The 22258-nt window shown below is 43.5% G+C and overlaps 1 protein-coding gene and 1 long non-coding RNA gene across 2 annotated transcripts; one reads left to right on the forward strand and one right to left on the reverse strand.

Moving 5' to 3' along the window:
* Positions 1 to 5281: 5281 nt before the first annotated feature.
* On the reverse strand, positions 5282 to 9826 carry LOC115154011 (uncharacterized). Its single transcript, XR_003867809.1, has 3 exons — positions 8891 to 9826; positions 8356 to 8422; positions 5282 to 5485 (listed from the first exon to the last, which is right to left on the reverse strand). It is a non-coding gene; the product is annotated as an uncharacterized LOC115154011 (long non-coding RNA).
* A 41-nt stretch (positions 9827 to 9867) lies between these two features.
* On the forward strand, positions 9868 to 20869 carry LOC115147374 (mucin-19). The gene is made up of 4 exons (XM_029689598.1): positions 9868 to 10005; positions 10096 to 10151; positions 10238 to 10731; positions 20750 to 20869. Exons 1-4 carry the CDS (start codon positions 9977 to 9979, stop codon positions 20867 to 20869), a joined length of 699 nt encoding a protein of 232 aa, XP_029545458.1. The 5' UTR covers positions 9868 to 9976.
* The last annotated feature ends 1389 nt before the right edge of the window (positions 20870 to 22258 follow it).

The following is a 22258-nucleotide window of genomic DNA, read 5'->3' on the forward strand; positions in this document are numbered from 1 at the left end:
TCTGGACGGTTCCGACTTAGAATATGTCGACAACTACAAATACCTAGGTTTCTGGTTAGACTGTAAACTCTCCTTCCAGACTCACATGAAGCATCTCCAATCCAAAATTAAATCTCCAATCGGCTTCCTATTTTGCAACAAAGCATTCTTCACTCATGCTGCCAAACATACCCTCGTAAAACTGACTATCCTGCGGATCCTTGACTTTGGCGATGTCATTTACAAAATAGCCTCCAACATTCTACTCAGCAAATTGGATGCAGTCTATCACAGTGCAATCAGTTTTGTCACCAAAGCCCCATATACTTCGTAACACTGCGACCTGTATGCTCTCGTTGGCTGGCCCTCGCTACATATTCGTCGCCAAACCCACTGGCTCCAGGTCATCTATAAGTCTTTGCTAGGTAAAGCCCCGCCTTATCTCAGCTCACTGGTCACCATAGCAGCACCCACCCGTAGCACGTGCTCCAGCAGGTATATTTCACTGGTCATCCCCAAAGCCAATTCCTCGTTTGGCCGCCTTTCCTTCCAGTTCTCTGCTGCCAATGACTGGAACGAATTGCAAATATCACTGAAGCTGGAGACCCATATCTCCCTCAATAGCTTTAAGCACCAGCTGTCAGAGCAGCTCACAGATCACTGCACCTGTACATAGCCCATCTGTAAATAGCCCATCCAACTACCTCATCCCCATAAAATAATTTAGTATTCATTTTTTTGCTCCTTTGCACCCCAGTACCTATCTCTACTTACACATTCATCTTTTGCACATCTATCACTCCAGTGTTTAATTGCTAAATTGTAATTATTTCGCCACTATGGCCTATTTATTGTCTACCTCATTTATCTTACCTCATTTGCACTCACTGTATATAGACTTTTTCTCTATTGTATTATTGACTGCATGTTTGTTTATTCCATGTGTAAACTCTGTGTTGTTTGTGTCACACTGCTTTGTTTTATCTTTGCCAGGTCGCAGTTGTAAATGAGAACTTGTTCTCACCTAGCCGACTTGGTTAAATAAAGGTGAAAAAAAATGTCAATGTGCAAACTCCACCCTCCAGCACACCAGTGCACACCAGCTGAATGAAATCAAGAGCACCTAATCGCAATTGGGAAATTGAACCAATTGAAATGACGTTCATTGGCTAACAGCTGTACATAATTAGCCATCCAGGATAGAAGGGTCTGGGATTCCTTTATGAGGTGCAACCAAAACAGCTGTTTGACACAGCAACAGGGATATTCTGTCAGGGTGTCTCTCTAGTATTTGTTCTGAATACCGTTGTGGTTTTGATCACTAAAATGTCTGTGACTTTTGGACTCTCTTTGAGGTTAGTTTTTCAATATAGTCATCTGGGTGGTTTACCTTAGTTTTCACTGGTTATTTGTGTTTAACTGTCTGAATGTTTTGTAGTGTTTCTTGGATTTGCTGCCTGCTAATTGGAGGGATAACTTGTTTTACCCTTCAAGGTGCGTTTTGGTTTACACTACTTCAGTTCAAATCACAGTCTAGTTCCAATAGCTTAAGGTTGGCGTTTTACCACAGTGTTTTCTTTGTTTCCTAGGTGACGCTTATGGGCATCCTGCCTACACTGGACCTGAACCAACTGGATCCCATGCCCAAGCAAGTGTGGTGTCTGGTCAAAATGCTGAAGCTACAGGCCACAATACCCTGGCAAGTGTGAAGCTGTGTCCAAATGCCTCAGCAGAAGCGTCCGCCCCCCGCGCCTCGGCAGAAGCGTCCGGCCCCCGCGCCTCGGCAGAAGCGTCCGGCCCCCGCGCCTCGGCAGAAGCGTCCCGCGCCTCGGCAGAAGCGTCCGGCCCCCGCGCCTCGGCAGAAGCGTCCGGCCCCCGCGCCTCGGCAGAAGCGTCCGGCCCCCGCGCCTCGGCAGAAGCGTCCGGCCCCCGCGCCTCGGCAGAAGCGGCCGGCCCCCGCGCCTCGGCAGAAGCGGCCGGCCCCCGCGCCTCGGCAGAAGCGGCCGGCCCCCGCGCCTCGGCAGAAGCGCTCGGCCCCCGCGCCTCGGCAGAAGCTGCCGGCCTTGAACAGACGGCCCGACCCCTCAACAAGCTAGATGGGGAGATCATAATTTGGTTTGCCCAACTCCTTAATCGTCTTTCCCCTGTTACTGTGCCTCCATTTGAAGAAAAGGGCAAAGGTAACTGAGGTGAGGAAATGTGCAAACCAATGCACTTGTTTGAAATGAGGATCTCCTTCACTTGTGCATCGCCATGCAAATTGTTTACAGTGGTGGACGCTACTATTGCTGACACACTTATGTTCTACGGTTATGATATTGATTTGGCCTGGTGTTCCTGCTACTCTTGCATGATTTGATCAATAAACAATTTGACTTTCAAAATGCCTTGTCTTTAAAATGTGGCGTTCTCTTCTGCCTACCATGTGCTTGCTGTTTGGGAATAGACTGGGTCTGGAGTAAAAGAGAATATGGTTCACAACACTTGTGTAAACAAATGTTTCTGGTAGTTCAAATGCTGAAGTTCTAAATTGTCAGCGCTCCCTCATATGTTCCTAGTTTACCTGTCCCTTTTGTGTAGGGTGTTTGACTTACAGTAATCGGCCTGTTACCATGGGTGCCTAAAGAATGTGAGTGCAGTTTACCTCATCATCCCATTGCTTGTCACTAACCTGTCCCAGGGACGCTAAAGTTTCTCCTTGGCCTTATTCAGAAACATTAAAACAACTGGACACATTATGCCTGTTTCACAATGTTGGTCTGGCCAGACACATGAACGTGGATACAATCGTCTATGCATTCATCACTTTCAGCTGTTAAAAAATACTCTGCTTGGAGTCGTTCAGACATTCCTTATGTCAACTCTCAATGTGGTCTTCTGCACAATCCATTTCTACCTGACCACAGTGGGGTTGCACTTGCAGAAGCACCTGGCAGAAACTTTTTGATTTTAAAAGGTGCACTTAAGCTCTCACTTTGTACTAATTTATCTAGAGAAGTTGTGAACATGAACTTCAACAGCTGCACTTGATTTGGTACTAATTTAATCTGGAGCCATTGTAAATATTTTCTTAATCCTAAAAGCCTGCCTGGTGACTCACTTTCCAAAAACCCTTAGCATTGTAGGAATTTTTCAATGAACTAGTTACTGAGTTCATGGAGGAATGGACAAAGTGGTGAGCAGAAAGTGGACTTAATAGTACAAGGTTTGATTAAAGCACTACATCTGGAACAGAGGTCGATGTCCCCAGGTGTGGCTTAAAGGTTTTGGGGGGAAATCTGGATTCTGTGATCCTTTGTTAGCCAGGGTCTGATCGATCTGATAGTTTTTAAAAGTTTTTTAATGTTTTTTTTCAGAAAATAATCTGATAGCATCAATCTGACTCCACATGTCACAGAATCCAGTTTGAGTGCTTTGAACAGGCCTACACCTTGCCATCTACTAGACAGGTTGCAGTACTACTTCTACACTGTCACGAGGAAACTATAATAAACAATGTAAACACATGTAAAGTGGTGGTCAGCCATCCAGACAGCTGATGAAACTTAGTATTTATGTCTGTAATAAAGCCATTTTGTGGGAAAAACTCATGATTGGGTGCGCCCCTGCCCAGTCACCTGAAATCCATAGATTACAATCTAATTCATTTCTTTCAATTGACTGATTTCCTTATATGAACTGTAACTGAGTAAATTTGTTGAAATTGTTGAGAAGAATCTTAAAAATATATATCTTTATGTTTCAAATTTTTTGGTTACTACATGATCTCCCTCTTACTCTTCAGTATTGGTAAAGGAATGTTCCTTTGTCTACAGAAGACCTTTTCCCTCCAAAACAATAATGTCCAAAAAGTAAACACTGGAACAATATAACATCAGAATGTTTGGAATGGGCATTGGGGATCTAAAGAATAATCATGTCACATTGTTTATTTTATGACATTAAGAATGGTATCAAGAAAAATACTGTACCTCGGAAAGTGTATACATTCTATCGGTCAAGTTTCCATCCAATACGTTGTCTATGTGATATGAAAATTGATGAAACTATGTTAAGATAGGAATGTGATTTTAGTTTCTAATGAGAATTGTTTTTCATATAAACTATGCACAGTGACTAGCCCCACCACGAGTGATGTCAGAGTTCATGTCAGCATGACGGAACCCCCCCTTTGGCCAGAGTGCTTAAATCCTTCTAACCCCCCCCCCCCTTTAAAATATTTAGATGCACTATTGTAAAGTGGTTGTTCTACTGGATATTATAGGTGAATGCACCAATTTGTAAGTTGCTCTGGATAAGAGCGTCTGCTAAATGACTTAAATGTAATGTAAATGTAAAAGTACTCGCTAAGAATTAACATAACAGACCAGAAAAGCATGGAGAGTTAGTTACATGTGGGAAATGGTTAGAACTTAAAACTCAACCTGAGGCGAAGAAGATAACTCCCAGACCTAAACATTGCCAGTTTGCAACTGTGCGTGTAAAGTGCTTCAAACTGACTAAAGATACAAGGTGGGAAGGATAAAATCCCATCTCTGATAATCATTGGTACATCTGAATATCTGCTCTGAATTCACTCCACTACAAGCACAGACAACTAAGAAGAAGGACAATGTGGCCTCTGGTGGACAATCAGAGCCTTACACCCACGCGAGGGCTTGGTTCTGACCAAGATAGACGAAAAACGAAGGCATTCAACACATAAATACATTCATTATTTTCTTACCCCAAACGGGTGGTGGTTCATGTGCAAGGTCTATGATTAATGTGACAATAGTTATACAATGTATCCACGATTAATTCCCTTTTTCTCTCTATTTTCCACACCTCTCTGTAATAAGCTGTCATATCTTGTCAGTCCACTAGGGACTTTTGTCTCATGTCATTGTATGTGTATTCCATGTAATTATTTAGTTAGTTAGTAAATAAATAATTAAATCAATTTGAATAGTACTGAATAATAAGCAAAGCTGGGGTTCTAGCAGATCCAAGAAGGTTACGACTCTTCAGAATGAGACTGATATGAGGTGATGATTAATAAGTTACTTATCAATATATCATTTCTAGAGTTTAATTTGGGCGATGGTAACTCGTTAATAGTTTCATGGTAATTTAAATCGGGTAACAATTAAACATAGTTAGTGGATGAAATAAATAACAGTCATCACATTAATGAAAGTCACGTCACAACAAACAATATGTATTGGTGCATTTAAATCAACATCTGTATGTGCCTTACTAGAGGAGGCAGTTGAGATGCCTTTGGATACACGGCAAAATATTTTTTGGTAGCTTATTGGGTTGAAAGGCTTAGAGAGGTTTAGCATACCACTGCTACTGTTCTAGATGAATGTTGGGAATGTACTAGTAGACAAGGTAGTGGTTTTGGTTGGACAGTTGGAAAGCTTGCTGATGAGAGTGGTTTGAGAGAGTTGGAGGTTGGCCCTTCTTTGGTAATAGGGGATGTTCCTCCATGGTTACTCCCAGATCCTGTTGTTGATCTAACCTTGGTAGAGAAAAGTAAATATTGGTCAGAAGTCAGTGAAACTGGTTGACAATTAAATTGGTATACGTTTATGCTTTTATACAGCTTTTAACAGATGGCTCCAAGGACCCAGATGTTGGGCTCACAGGAGCAGGCGTTTACGTTTCTGAATTTGATGTGCAGAAGACTAACAGATGAACTGTCAGTTTACTAAGTTGAACTGTTGGCGATAATATTTGCCCTCCAGTGGGTGGAGGACGTACAACCTGTTAAAATGATAATATGCTCAGATTCTCTGTCTGTATCGAATAGTTTATCATCTGGTAAATTTAATAGGAGTGACCTACTATTGGAGGTATTCATGTTATTGGGGAGAATTGAGAGAATGGGTGTAGTGAGATTCTGCTGGGTCCCAGCACATACAGGTGTGAAAGGGATTGAAATTGTGTTGGTACCATTCTTTATTCATGGCTGTGATCTTAGGCAAAATTGTGAGTGAGCCCACTCCCTTGGCTGAGAAGCAACCCCACACATGAATGGTCTCAGGATGCTTTACTGTTGGCATGACACAGGACTGATGGTAGCGCTCACCTTGTCTTCTCCGGACAAGCGTTTTTCCGGATGCCCCAAACAAATCGGAAAGGGGATTCATCAGAGAAAATGACTTTACCCCAGTCCTCAGCAGTCCACTCCCTGTACCTTTTGCAGAATATCAGTCTGTCCCTGATGTTTTTTCCTGGAGAGAAGTGGCTTCTTTGCTGCCCTTCTTGACACCAGGCCATCCTCCAAAAGTCTTCGCCATACTGTGCGTGCAGATGCACTCACACCTGCCTGCTGCCATTCCTGAGCAAGCTCTGTACTGGTGGTGCCCCGATTCCGCAGTTGAATCAACTTTAGGAGACGGTCCTGGCGCTTGCTAGACTTTCTTGGGCACCCTGAAGCCTTCTTCACAACAATTGATCCGCTCTCCTTGAAGTTCTTGATGATCCGATAAATGGTTGATTTAGGTGCAATCTTACTGGCAGCAATTTCCTTGCCTGTGAAGCCCTTTTCGTGCAAAGCAATGATGACGGCATGTGTTTCCTTCCAGGTAACCATGGTTGACAGAGGAAGAATTATTGATTCCAAGCACCACCCTCCTTTTGAAGCTTCCAGTCTGTTATACGAACTCAATCAGCATGACATAGTGATCTCCAGCCTTGTCCCCGTCAACACTCACACCTGTGTTAATGAGATAATCACTGACATGATGTTAGCTGGTCCTTTTGTGGCAGGGCTGAAATGCAGTGGAAAAAGTTTTTGGGGTTTTCAGTTCATTTGCATGGCAAAGAGGGACTTTGCAATTAATTACAATTCATCTGATCACTCCTCATATCATCATGGAGTATATGCGTATTGCCATCATACAAACTGAGGCAGCAGACTTTGAGAAAATGTATATTTGTGCCATTCTCAAAACTTTTGGCCACAACTGTACAGGTGTGGAAGGGATTGAAATTGTAGCCCAGTTAGCCAAAATAGTTTTGAGACGAGATATAACTGACGTTAATGTTACACTGGGTACAGGTGAGGCCAAATGTAAGATCAGAGCCATTTTGATAGGTGAGAGGCAGAAGAGATGGGACTCTGAGCACAAGGGCCGGCATTTATATTCCCTCCAAAGAAAGGTTGGTGGGCCAAGATTCGAAGCTCAGATTAGGAAGGAAGAGGTGGTGTTTGCTCGATTGCCCTAAAGACATTGTACATTGAACTCATCATTACATCTGGTTGGCAAACATGTGAATGGTTTGTGTCTGGAGTGTATAGTCGATGAAACGGTGGAGCATGTGTTGTTATATTGTTGTAAGTATGTTGAAGAGAGGGAAAGATTGAAGTGTAGGGTCATTGAGAATGGACTGGGTTGGGGGGGGTTGGAAGGGATTAGTGGGATGGGGGAGGGTCTATTAGAAGTTAGTAGGGCTCTTGTTTTGTATTACACCTATATTTATATCCACAATGAAATATTACCTCTACTACTGAAACTACTACTGAAACCTCTACTACTGCGGTGTCAGAATTAAGGCTACCTGACAGGCTCACTGTTGAACCCGTCGTCTTTCTTCTAGAATCCAGAGGACATAAAACAGTATACAGGTAAGATAGATTTCGATTTAATGACACGACACGTCAATATTTTCATATATGCTGTTCATATTAATGCGAAATTACGGTTCTTTTTTTAAAGATTTCTCATAAAAACAAGCGTATCTCTGTGAAATATCAATGGAGGACTGAGCGTACCACAAGCCTTTTCTTTTCAAGGCCTTTTGCATTTAATTCAGGTTATGTTCATTTTGCTTTTGGAGACCCGTGGAAAATAACTTTGAAGACAATCATCAAAACGTGTACATTTAAATATCCTAGAAAGCTTCACCGCTCTGTCAACAGAACTTGGTGCTTATTATTGGACGTATTAGGTAGGGTACAGTCGGTGAACACTCTATACTGTGCAAGTAGTCATGATATCATTCTGACAGGTAGGTATAGGCTACTTCGTAGCTAGTTAACATTTAATAGAGAAGGTTTTAGGGAAAGCCTTTCCATCTACCAGAAGACAGTTAGGTCTATCATTACCATCACTATATTTTTCCTGTTCCTTAATTGTTTGAAACCTGGACCTTTTTTCTTCATATTATGAGGCATGACTTACCTTGCTTCAAAGTAGCCAAGTAGCCAAATACTACATTAGAAATGTTGAGGGAAATATTTTATAAACTCAAATGTGCTCTCTAGTTGTTCAAATCAACTTTCTTTTAATGTCTAGCATTCATTGTCTGACTGTCGACAGAGTGTGGATTGGTACTCATCACGGTAGGAGGCCGTTCCTTATCATGCTAGAACAAAAGACATACCTGTTCTGTACGGATGAACCTGACTTTGGCTGACAACTTGACTTTGAGCCAATCAGAGAGCAGGAACCTCCACGTGGGGAAGCGACAAGAAAAAGGAAAAAAAGAAGGCAATTTTCATCAGAATTGTTGTACCTCAAACAATAATGCTGCATATCACAACTTTTTTTTCTATATCAAGTCTTTATATATTTTATGTCTAGCTAAGAGTTTTGTGTTTGAAGAAGGATTTTTTGTTAGGTTTGATAATGTACACTAGATTATTAGTTAGCTACTGAGCAAGGCAGTCACACACACTTCATATGAAGGTAAACTGCATTTTGGAACATTCTGCATAGGTCTACCGACATGTACATATTCATGCGCTTAAAATGTGAAGAAATAATAGTTTTTCAACATTTTAAGCTGAACATTCTGATACGTTCCATCAGCCTTATGAATTGATACAGTGTTTACCTCCACTATGCTACTTTGATACACATCAGTGGGGATTAAGAATTGATTATACGAAATGTCTACTGAAAACAAAGTGGTATACCTGCGTATAGCCTCCATTACACCACTGACTGTACGATTTGAAAGGGCGCTCCTCCCTTACTGCTTTTGTCCGTTCACATCACCAAACGGTGCGCCTCGGCTCAGGTTGGTAGAACTCCCTCATAGGCTAACTTAGGAAGGCACCCCAATTCTGATATTTTTTTCACTAATACGTATTTTGACCATTCAGCTATGAAAAGATCTGATGTGAAAAGATCTGATGTGATTGGTCAAAAGACCAATAAGTGGAAAAACGATTAGAATTGGGCTGCCTGTGTAACACAGCCATAGGTCACTTTCTACAGCTAAGGTGAGGTGACGCAACAACCAATGGTTGCGTGCCACATCATCAACTGTGTCGTCCACTGATATATGATGTGGTTAGTAGATACTTAAAATACCGATCAAGGTGATGTAGATCTGCCAGACGTCAGCAACTTCTAAGCTTTGGAAAGCGGCCGAAGTCTGTCTGGCCGCAACCACAAACTCCCTCATAGTCTGTTTGGTCCCAGCCACACAGGCTGTGGTTGCACAGGCAGCCCAATTCTGACCTTTTGCCCCACGTTATGGGCAAAACAGCTGATCTGATTGGTGAAAAGACCAATTAGAAGGAAAAAGATCAGAATTTGGCAGCTATAGACTCATGAACATGTATGAAATTGAAAATGCATTCATCAATTCTGTAAATGTTGAACTGAATTTGGTGTTTTTCTTTTGTCGTCCAATCACCTCTGTTGTTCACCATACATCAACGGTGACTCCTGTTGAAAAACAATTTGCTCAATCCGGAATGGGTGGGTAGAGTTCACTCTTTAAAACCATTGGATTGGTCCATGATGTGCAAACTCCACCCTCCAGCACACCAGCTGAATGAAATCCAGAGCACCTAATCGCATTTGGGAAATTGAACCAATTGAAATGAAGTTCATTGGTTGACAGCTGTACATAATTAGCCAGCCAATTTAGAAGGGTCTGGGTTTCCTTTATGAGGTGCAACCAAAACAGCTGTTAGACATAGCAACAGATATTCTGGCAGGGTGTCTGGCTAGCATTAGTTCTGAATACTGTTGTGGTTTTGATCACTAAAATGGCTGTAATTTTTGGACTCTCGTTGAGGTTAGTTTTTCAATGTAGTCATCTGGTTGGTTTACCTTGTCTTAAAGTGTTCACTGGTTACTTGTGTTTAACTGTCTGAATATTTTGTAGTGTTTCCTGGATTTGCTGCCTGCTAATTGGAGGGATAACTTGTTTTACACTCAAAGGTGTGTTTTGGTTTACACTACTTCAGTTCAAATCAGTCTAGTTCTGATAGCTTAAGGCTGGGATTTTACCTCTTTTTGTTTTCTAGGTAATTCTCATGGGCATCCTGCCCACACTGGACCTGACCCAACTGGATCCTATGCCCAAGCAAGTGTGGTGCCTAGTCCAAATTCTAAAGTTTCTGGCCACAATGCCACGTCAGCAGAAGCTACTGGCCGCAATGCCAAGTCAGCAGAAGCTACTGGCCGCAATGCCAAGTCAGCAGAAGCTACTGGCCGCAATGCCAAGTCAGCAGAAGCTACTGGCCGCAATGCCAAGTCAGCAGAAGCTACTGGCCGCAATGCCACGTCAGCAGAAGCTATTGGCCGCAATGCCACGTCAGCAGAAACTACTGGCCACGATGTCACGTCAGCAGAAACTACTGGCCACGATGTCACGTCAGCAGAAGCTACTGGCCACGATGTCACGTCAGCAGAAGCTATTGGCCATGATGCTTCTTCAAGTGTGAAGTCCGGCCCCGGCGCCTCAGCAATAGCGTCCGGCCCCGGCGCCTCAGCAGAAGCGTTCGGCCCCGGCGCCTCAGCAATAGCGTCCGGCCCCGGCGCCTCAGCAGAAGCGTCCGGCCCCGGCGCCTCAGCAGAAGCGTCCGGCGCCTCAGCAGAAGCGTCCGGCCCCGGCGCCTCAGCAGAAGCGTCCGGCCCCGGCGCCTCAGCAGAAGCGTCCGGCCCCGGCGCCTCAGCAGAAGCGTCCGGCCCCGGCGCCTCAGCAGAAGCGTCCGGCCCCGGCGCCTCAGCAGAAGCGTCCGGCCCCGGCGCCTCAGCAGAAGCGTCCGGCCCCGGCGCCTCAGCAGAAGCGTCCGGCCCCGGCGCCTCAGCAGAAGCGTCCGGCCCCGGCGCCTCAGCAGAAGCGTCCGGCCCCGGCGCCTCAGCAGAAGCGTCCGGCCCCGGCGCCTCAGCAGAAGCGTCCGGCCCCGGCGCCTCAGCAGAAGCCTCCGGCCCCGGCGCCTCAGCAGAAGCCTCCGGCCCCGGCGCCTCAGCAGAAGCTACTGGCCGCAATGCCAAGTCAGCAGAAGCTACTGGCCGCAATGTCACGTCAGCAGAAGCTACTGGCCCCGATGCTTCAAGTGTGAAGTCCGGCGCCTCAGCAATAGCGTCCGGCCCCGGCGCCTCAGCAGAAGCGTCAAGCCTTGAACAGACGGCCCGACCACTCAACTAGGGAGATCATAATATGGTTTGCCCAACTCCTTAATCGTCTTTCCCCTGTTACTGTGCCTCCTTTTGAAGAAAAGGTAACTGAGATGGGGAAATGTGCCAACTAATTCTCTTGTTTGAAACGAGGATCTCCTTCACTTGTGCATCGCCATGCAAATTGTTTACAGGGGTGGACGCTACAATGGTAGAAATGTTTTTTATAACCGTACGACTAAAATGGACATCTGATTTGCCAGTATTGCTGACACTTTTAGGTTCTCCGGTTATGCTTTTGATTTAGCCTGGTGTTCCTGCTACTCTTGCATGATTTGCTAAATAAACAATTTGATTTTCAATATACCTTGTCCTTAAAATATTATGTTCTCTTCTGCATAACATGTGCTTGCTGTTTGGGAATGGTCTGGAGTAAAAGGGAATGTGGATCACAACACTTGTGTAAACAGATTTGTTTACCTTTGTGTCTGATGGTTCAAATGCTCAAGTTCTCTAAATTGTCAGAGCTCCCTCAAATGTTCATATTTACTTGTACCTTTGTAGGGTGTTCGATTTACACGACTCTGCCTGTTACCATAGGTGCCTGAAGACTGTGAGTGCAGTTTACCTTATGGTCCCATTGCCTGTCACTAACCTGTCCCAGGGACGCTAAAGTTTCTCCTTGGCCTTATTCAGAAACAAAACAACTTGACACATTGTGCCTGTTCCACAATGTTGGTCTGGCCAGACACATGGATGCAATCGTATATGTGTTCCTCGTATTCAGCTGTAAAAAATACTCTACTTGGAGTCGTTCAGACATTCCTTATGTCAACTCTCAATGTGGTCTTCTGCACAATCCATTTCTATCTGACCACAATGAGGTTGTACTTGCAGAAGCACCTGGCAGGAACTTTTTGATTTTAAAAGGTGCACTTAAGATCTCACTTTGTACAAAATTATCTAGAGACGTAAATATGAATTGTTTCTTAAGCCTGGCTGGTGACTAACTACTTTTGCTTTTTGTTATCAAGGCTTCAAACAATTTCAAGAAGCACTTAGCGTTCTGACATTTTAGGATTGTCAAGCAACTATACTCGGGGGTAAAAAATCCTCACTGTCAGGTGTTAATTTTCAGCAAACTTAACATACAAAGATTTGTATGAACATAAGATTCAACAACTGAGACAAACTAAACAAGTTCCACAGATGTGACTAACAAATGGAATAATGTGTCCCGGAGCAAAGGGGGGGTCAAAAGTAACAGTATCTGTTGTGGACACCAGATGCATTAAGAACTGCAGTGCATCTCCACAGACTGCACCATTTTTGCCAGTTCTTTCTTGAGATGTTGCTCCACTACAAGGCAGCTGCAAGTTCCCAGAAATTTCTGGGGGGAATGGGTACCACATGGGAAAGGGTACCACATGAGGAAAGGGGGGAAAGGGTACCACATGAGGGAGGAGGATGTCTTCCCTGTAACGCACAGCATTGAGATTGCCTGCAATGACAAGCTCCGTCCGATGATGCTGTGACACACCGCCCCAGACCACGACGGACCCTCCACCTCCAAATCGATCCCGCTCCAGAGTCCAGGCCTCGGTGTAACGCTCAAACGCAAATCCATCCATCGCCCCTGGTGAGACAAAACCGCAACTCGTCAGTGAAGAGCACTTTTTGCCAGTCCTGTCTTGTCCAGCAACGGTGGGTTTGTGCCCATAGGTGACATTGTTGCCGGTGATGTCTTGTGATGACCTGCCTTACAACAGGCCTACAAGCCCTCAGTCCAGTCTCTCTCAGCCTATTGCGGACAGTCTGAGCACTGATGGAGGGATTGTGCGTACCTGGTGCAACTCGAGCAGTTGTTGCCTTCCTGTACCTGTCCCGCAGGTGTGATATTCACATGTACCGATCCTGTGCAGGTGTTGTCACAAGAGGTCTGCCACTGCGAGGACGATCAGCTGTCCATCCTGTCTCCCTGTAGCGCTGTCTTAGGCGTCTCACAGTACGAACACTGCAATTTATTGCCCTGGCCACATCTGCAGTCCTCATGCCTCCTTGCATCATACCTAAGGCACTTTCACACAGATGAGCAGGGACCCTGGGCATCTTTCTTTTGGTGTTTTTCAGAGTCAATAGAAAGGTCTCTTTTGTGTTTTAAGTTTTCATAACTGTGACCTTAATTGCCTACCGTCAGTAAGCTGTTAGTGTGTTAATGACCGTTCGACAGGTGCATGTTCATTAATTGTTTATGGTTCATTGAACAAGCATGGGAAACAATGTTTAAACCCTTTACAATGAAGATCTGTGAAGTTATTTGGATTTTTACAATTCATCTTTGAAAGACAGGATCCTGAAAAAGGGACGTTTAGTTACTGACAATTTGTTCATAGACGAATTAAATCTAAAGCTGCAAGTCTGGACTCTAATAAAATGTTTGATTAAAGCACTACATTTGTGAGAGGTACATGTCCTCTGGCGCTGCTTTGAAACTTTTTTTTGGTGGTGGGGGGGTCTGAATGATTTGGATTCTGTGATCATTTATCCATGATCAGATCGATCTGAGTTTATAAACATTTTTTTCAGAAAATAATCTGATGGCATTAATCTGATCCACGTCACAGAATCCAGTTTGAGTGCTATGAACAGGCCTACACCTTGCCATCTACTGGACAGGTTGCTGTACTACTTCTACACTTTCATAGGGAGACATGAGTAAACTGTAGTGAACAAAAATAAACGCAACTTGTAAAGTGTTGGTCCCATGTTTCATGAGCTAAAATAAAAGATCTGTTGCCAGAGGATTTAATGTTCAGTTTTTTACAATAAGCCGCCTCAACTTCGATTTAGAGAACTTGGCAGCACATCCAACCGGCCTCACAACCACAGACCACGTGTAACCACGTCAACCAAGGACATCCACAACCGGCTTCTTTACCTGTGGGATCGTCTGAGACCAGCCATCCGGACAGCTGATGAAACTAAGGGGTATTTCTGTCTGTAATAAAGCCCTTTTGTGGGGAAAACTCATTCTGATTGGCTGTGCCCCTGCCCAGTTATGTGAAATCCATAGATTACAACCTTCTAAATATATGTCAATTGACTAATTTCCTTATATGAACTGTAACTGAGTAAATTTGATAATTGTTGGATGTTGTGTTTATATTTTTTCAGTGTACAGTACCAGTCAAAAGTTTGGACACACCTACTCATTCAAGCGTTTTTCTTTATTTTTACTGTTTTCTACATTGTAGAATAATAGAAGACATCAACACTATGAAATAACACATATGGAATCCTGTAGTATCCAAAACAGTGTTAATCAAATCAAAATATATTTTATATGAGATTCTTCAAAGTTGCCACCCTTTGCCTTGATGACAGCTTTGCACACTCTTGGCATTCTCTCAACCAGCTTCACCTGGATTGCTTTCCCAACAGTATTGAAGGAGTTCACACATATGCTGAGCACTTGTTGGCTGCTATTCCTTCACTCTGCGGTCCAACTCATCCCAAACCATCTCAATTGGGTTGACGTCGGGTATTGCAGCACGCCATCACTCTCCTTGGTCAAATAGCCCTTAGACAGCCTGGAGGTGTATTGTGGGTCATTGTCCTGTTGAAAAACAAATGATAGTCCCACTAAGCGCAAACCAGATGGGATGGCATATCGCTGCAGAAGGCTGTGGACTCATTTGGACTCATCAAACCAAAGGACAGATTTCCACCGGTCTAATATCCATTGCTCGTGTTTCTTGGCCCAAGCAAGTCTCTTCTTATTATTGATGTCCTTTTAAGCAATTCAACTATGAAGGCCTGATTCACACAGTCTCCTATGAACAGTTGAAGTTGAGATGTGTCTGTTACTTGAACTTTGTGAAGCATTTAATCAGGAAGCAATTTCTGAGGCTGGTATCTCTAATGAAGTTATCCTCTGCAGCAGAGGTATTTTGGGATTTTCCTTTCCTGTGGCCGTCTTCATGAGACCTAGTTTCATCATAGCGCTAGATGGTTTTGCGACTGCAATTGAAGAAACTTTGAAAGTTCTTGACATTTTCTGGATTGACTGACCTTCATGTTCTTATTTGAGCTGTTTTTGCCATAATATGGACTTGGTCTTTTACCAAATAAGGCTATCTGTATGCCACCCCTACCTTGTCACAATACAAATGATTGACTCAAACTCAGTAATAAGAAGGAAAGAAATTCCACAAATGGACTTTTAACAAGGCATACCTGTTAATTGAAATGCGTTCCAGGTGACTACCTCATGAAGCTGGTTGAGAGAATGCCAACCAAGGCAAAGGGTGGCTACTTAGAACAATCTCAAATATATTTTGATTTATTTGAAACTTTTTTGGTTACAAAATATTATTCTACAAGGTAGAAAGTTGTATAAATAAAGAAAAACCTTGGAATGAGTCGGTGCGTCTAAACTTTTGACTGGTACTGTAAATGGAAAGATCATGTCATAAATGTTGAAATAAAGTGTAAGAAGGTGCTGAATCTTATGCGCTCGGTCTCTGGTTATGAATGGGGTGCTGACAGACAATCGTTGAAAGATATTTATAGAGTTCGAATCAGGACGACAATTGATTACGGGTAAATACTTTATGGAAAAGAGGCAAAGACTTGGCTTCAGAAGCTGGACAGAATCCAGTAAATAGCTTTAAGGTGTCATGACTCTCCTGGCTGAGGATCCAGGGCCTCATATCAGCTTGGCAAATGGCTGACGATGACCAGACCCATCTCACCCACATAAGAGAAGAGAGGGGGGGCTGGGCCGGTTTTGACACCTTAAAACTCTGTCAAAAATTCTTCAGTATTGGGAAAGGAATGTTCTTTTGTCTACGGAAGACCTTTGCCGCTAAAACTATAACGTCCAAAAAATAAACACTGGAACAATATATCTATATTTCTTTCTTTGTTAAGAATAGGAATGAGATTGTAGTTCCTAATGAGATAATTGTTCTTCATATAAACTATGCACAGTGACTAGCCACGCCCCAAGTGAGTTCAGAGTTCATGTCAGCATGACGGAACACCCCCTTTGGCCAGAGTACCTAAAAGGACACGCTAAGAATTAACATACCAGACCAGAAAAGCGTGGAGCGTTAGCTACATGTTGAAAATGGTTAGAACTTAACCTCAACCCGAGGTGAAGAAGATAACGCCCAGACTAGACCTGGACATTGCCAGTCTGCATCTGTGCGTGTAAAGTGCTTCAAACTCAGACTAAAGACACAAGGTGGGAAGGATAAAATCCCATCTCAGATAATCATTGGTGCGTCTGAATATCTGCTGTGAAAACACTCCACTAAAAGCACAGACAACTAAGAAGAAGGACGTTGTGACCTCTGGTGGACAATCAGAGCCTTTCAACCATGTAAGAGCCCACCGAAACAAACTTCCGAGAGGGCTTGGTTCTGACCGAGATAGACGACTAACGAAAGCATTCAACACATAAATACATTCGTTATTTTCTTACCCAAAACGGGCGTTGGTTCATGTGCAAGATATATGATTATTGTGGGAATAGTTATAGAATGTATCCACGATTAATTCCCTTTTTCTCTGTGTTTTCTCAACCCCCTTCTCTATCTCTGTGTAATAAGACGTCATATCTTGTCAGTCCACTAGGGACTTTTGTCTCATGTAAGTGTGTATGTGTAGTCTGTGTTATTATTTAGTTAGTTAGAAAATAAATAATTTAATCAATGTGTAGTACTGAATAATCAGCAAAGCTGGGGTTCTTGCAGATCCAAGAAGGTTACGACTGCTCAGAATGAGACTGAATTGAGGCAACGATTAATAAGCGACTGTTATCGAAAAATAATTTCTTCAAGAATTTTATTTGGGAGATGGTAACTCGTTAAACAACTTCTTCCATGTTGCCCCAAATTCCGAATTAGTTCATTAAAATGGGTTAACAATTAAACATAGTGGATTAAATAAATAACAGTCATCACATTAATGAAAGTCACGTCACGACAAAGGATATGTATTGGTGCATTTAAATCAACATCTGTATGTGTCTATTAGTGGAGGCAGGTGAGATATACAAAAAATTGTCAGTAGCTTATTGGGTTGAAAGGCTGTGAGGTTTAGCATACCACTGCTACTGTTCTAGATGAATGTTGGGAATATACTAGTAGACAAGGTAGTGGTTTTGGTTGGACTGTTGGAAAGCTTGCTGATGTGAGTGGTTTGAGGGAGTCGGAGGTTGACCCGTCTGTGGTCATAGGGGATGTTCCTCCATGGTTACTCCCAGATCCTGTTGTTGATCTAACCTTGGTAGAGAAAAGGAAATAATGGTTCAGAAATCAGTGAAACTGGTTGACAATTACATTGATCTATGTCTTTACTTGGCTCATTGCGCTCTAGCGACTCCTTGTGGTTGGCCGGGCACCTGCAGGCTGACTGCAGTCGTCAGTTGAACTGTGTTTCATCCAACAAATTGGTGCAGCTGGCTTCCGGGTTAAGAGGGCAGGTGTCAAGAAAGTAGCGTGGCTTGGCGGGGTCGTGTTTCGGAGGACGCATGTGTCTTAATCATTAATAACAATTAAATGTATTACAACTATGTTTATATCCACAATTAAATATTACCGCTACTACTGAAACTCTTGTATATGTCATTGTGTCAGCTAAACTGGATGCCGTGTCAGAATTAAGGCTACTGTTGAACTCGTCATCTTTCTTCTAGAATCCAGAGGACATAAAACAGTATAGAGGCAAGATGGATATCGATTTAACGAGATGTAAATATTTTAATATATGCTGTTCATATTAATGCAAAATAACTGTTATTTTAAAAACATTTGTCACAAAAACAAGCGTATCTCTGTGAAATGTCAATGGAGCACTGAGCGTACCACAAGCTTTTTATTTTCAAGGCCTTTTATATTTATTTCAGGTCTTGTCATGTTCATTTTGCTTTTTGAGACCCACGGAAGCAACTTTGAAGACAATCATCACAACGTGTAAAACAAAACAAAAATGATTAGAGAAAGCTGCGTGGCTCTGTCAACAGAAGGTGATGAAATCTGACGAAATTTTGTGTATAATGATATGCTAAAGAAACACCCCACTGAACGATTTACAACATGAAGACTCATATCTGTCTTGGTAAAAATGTATTTAAAAGTAAAATTGTATCACCAAAGCGCATTTTCACTCACAATGGGTAGAGTGGGTGAGCATTCTATACTGTGCAAGTAGGCTGTTGGTAGGCCTACTATTGCCATTTTTAAAATTCATGTTTTTACTTTCAAAGTCAACCTTTGTTAATATAAAAACAATAACATTGGATGTACACAAAAAAGTAAAAAGAAAATCAGGAGACCACCTTTAACGTCTGGGAAAATCCTATGAAATTTTGATTTTTTTTGTGTAGTTACCCTTTAATTCAAGTGAGCAGGCACCTAGCACTGTTGTTGGGTTAGCTGTGTTTCTGTAGTACAGGTAGCTAGCACTGTTGTTGGGTTAGCTGTGTTTCTGTAGTACAGGCACCTAGCACTGTTGTTGGGTTAGCTGTGTTTCTGTAGTACAGGCAGCTAGCACTGTTGTTGGGTTAGCTGTGTTTCTGTAGTACAGGCAGCTAGCACTGTTGTTGGGTTAGCAGTGTTTCTGTAGTACAGGCACCGAGCACTGTTGTTGGGTTAGCAGTGTTTCTGTAGTACAGGCACCTAGCACTGTTGTTGGGTTAGCAGTGTTTCTGTAGAAGACATGAGATGGAGTTTGCCGAACAAAAGACCACTGGATTGATGCAAGTAGTCATGATATCATTCTGACAGGTAGGTATAGGCTACTTTGTAGCTAGTTAACATTTAATAGAGAAGCATCACTACTCTGGACGGTTCCGACTTAGAATATGTCGACAACTACAAATACCTAGGTTTCTGGTTAGACTGTAAACTCTCCTTCCAGACTCACATGAAGCATCTCCAATCCAAAATTAAATCTCCAATCGGCTTCCTATTTTGCAACAAAGCATTCTTCACTCATGCTGCCGAACATACCCTCGTAAAACTGACTATCCTGCCGATCCTTGACTTCGGCGATGTCATTTACAAAATAGCCTCCAACATTCTACTCAGCAAATTGGATGCAGTCTATCACAGTGCAATCAGTTTTGTCACCAAAGCCCCATATACTTCCCAACACTGCGACCTGTATGCTCTCGTTGGCTGGCCCTCGCTACATATTCGTCGCCAAACCCACTGGCTCCAGGTCATCTATAAGTCTTTGCTAAGTAAAGCCCCGCCTTATCTCAGCTCACTGGTCACCATAGCAGCACCCACCCGTAGCACATGCTCCAGCAGGTATATTTCACTGGTCATCCCCAAAGCCAATTCCTCGTTTGGCCGCCTTTCCTTCCAGTTCTCTGCTGCCAATGACTGGAACGAATTGCAAAAATCACTGAAGCTGGAGACCCATATCTCCCTCAATGGCTTTAAGCACCAGCTGTCAGAGCAGCTCACAGATCACTGCACCTGTACATAGCCCATCTGTAAATAGCCCATCCAACTACCTCATCCCCATAAAATAATGTATTATTCATTTTTTTGCTCCTTTGCACCCCAGTACCTATCTCTACTTGCACATTCATCTTTTGCACATCTATCACTCCAGTGTTTAATTGCTAAATTGTAATTATTTCGCCACTATGGCCTATTTATTGTCTACCTCATTTATCTTACCTCATTTGCACTCACTGTATATAGACTTTTTCTCTATTGTATTATTGACTGCATGTTTGTTTATTCCATGTGTAAACTCTGTGTTGTTTGTGTCACACTGCTTTGTTTTATCTTTGCCAGGTCGCAGTTGTAAATGAGAACTTGTTCTCACCTAGCCGACTTGGTTAAATAAAGGTGAAAAAAAAATGTCAATGTGCAAACTCCACCCTCCAGCACACCAGTGCACACCAGCTGAATGAAATCAAGAGCACCTAATCGCAATTGGGAAATTGAACCAATTGAAATGACGTTCATTGGCTAACAGCTGTACATAATTAGCCATCCAGGATAGAAGGGTCTGGGATTCCTTTATGAGGTGCAACCAAAACAGCTGTTTGACATAGCAACAGGGATATTCTGTCAGGGTGTCTCTCTAGCATTTGTTCTGAATACCGTTGTGGTTTTGATCACTAAAATGGCTGTGACTTTTGGACTCTCTTTGAGGTTAGTTTTTCAATATAGTCATCTGGGTGGTTTACCTTAGTTTTCACTGGTTATTTGTGTTTAACTGTCTGAATGTTTTGTAGTGTTTCTTGGATTTGCTGCCTGCTAATTGGAGGGATAACTTGTTTTACCCTTCAAGGTGCGTTTTGGTTTACACTACTTCAGTTCAAATCACAGTCTAGTTCCAATAGCTTAAGGTTGGCGTTTTACCACAGTGTTTTCTTTGTTTCCTAGGTGACGCTTATGGGCATCCTGCCTACACTGGACCTGAACCAACTGGATCCCATGCCCAAGCAAGTGTGGTGTCTGGTCAAAATGCTGAAGCTACAGGCCACAATACCCTGGCAAGTGTGAAGCTGTGTCCAAATGCCTCAGCAGAAGCGTCCGGCCCCCGCGCCTCGGCAGAAGCGTCCGGCCCCCGCGCCTCGGCAGAAGCGTCCGGCCCCCGCGCCTCGGCAGAAGCGTCCGGCCCCCGCGCCTCGGCAGAAGCGTCCGGCCCCCGCGCCTCGGCAGAAGCGTCCGGCCCCCGCGCCTCGGCAGAAGCGTCCGGCCCCCGCGCCTCGGCAGAAGCGTCCGGCCCCCGCGCCTCGGCAGAAGCGTCCGGCCCCCGCGCCTCGGCAGAAGCGTCCGGCCCCCGCGCCTCGGCAGAAGCGGCCGGCCCCCGCGCCTCGGCAGAAGCGGCCGGTCCCCGCGCCTCGGCAGAAGCTGCCGGCCTTGAACAGACGGCCCGACCCCTCAACAAGCTAGATAGGGAGATCATAATTTGGTTTGCCCAACTCCTTAATCGTCTTTCCCCTGTTACTGTGCTTCCATTTGAAGAAAAGGGCAAAGGTAACTGAGGTGAGGAAATGTGCAAACCAATGCACTTGTTTGAAATGAGGATCTCCTTCACTTGTGCATCGCCATGCAAATTGTTTACAGTGGTGGACGCTACTATTGCTGACACACTTATGTTCTAGGGTTATGATATTGATTTGGCCTGGTGTTCCTGCTACTCTTGCATGATTTGATCAATAAACAATTTGACTTTCAAAATGCCTTGTCTTTAAAATGTGGGGTTCTCTTCTGCCTACCATGTGCTTGCTGTTTGGGAATAGACTGGGTCTGGAGTAAAAGAGAATGTGGTTCACAACACTTGTGTAAACAAATGTTTCTGGTAGTTCAAATGCTGAAGTTCTAAATTGTCAGCGCTCCCTCATATGTTCCTAGTTTACCTGTCCCTTTTGTGTAGGGTGTTTGACTTACAGTAATCGGCCTGTTACCATGGGTGCCTAAAGAATGTGAGTGCAGTTTACCTCATCATCCCATTGCTTGTCACTAACCTGTCCCAGGGACGCTAAAGTTTCTCCTTGGCCTTATTCAGAAACATTAAAACAACTGGACACATTATGCCTGTTTCACAATGTTGGTCTGGCCAGACACATGAACGTGGATACAATCGTCTATGCATTCATCACTTTCAGCTGTTAAAAAATACTCTGCTTGGAGTCGTTCAGACATTCCTTATGTCAACTCTCAATGTGGTCTTCTGCACAATCCATTTCTAGGTGACCACAGTGGGGTTGCACTTGCAGAAGCACCTGGCAGAAACTTTTTGATTTTAAAAGGTGCACTTAAGCTCTCACTTTGTACTAATTTATCTAGAGAAGTTGTGAACATGAACTTCAACAGCTGCACTTGATTTGGTACTAATTTAATCTGGAGCCATTGTAAATATTTTCTTAATCCTAAAAGCCTGCCTGG

The sequence above is a fragment of the Salmo trutta genome, chromosome 1, assembly GCF_901001165.1.
Source record: "Salmo trutta chromosome 1, fSalTru1.1, whole genome shotgun sequence".
Taxonomy (NCBI): domain Eukaryota; kingdom Metazoa; phylum Chordata; class Actinopteri; order Salmoniformes; family Salmonidae; genus Salmo; species Salmo trutta.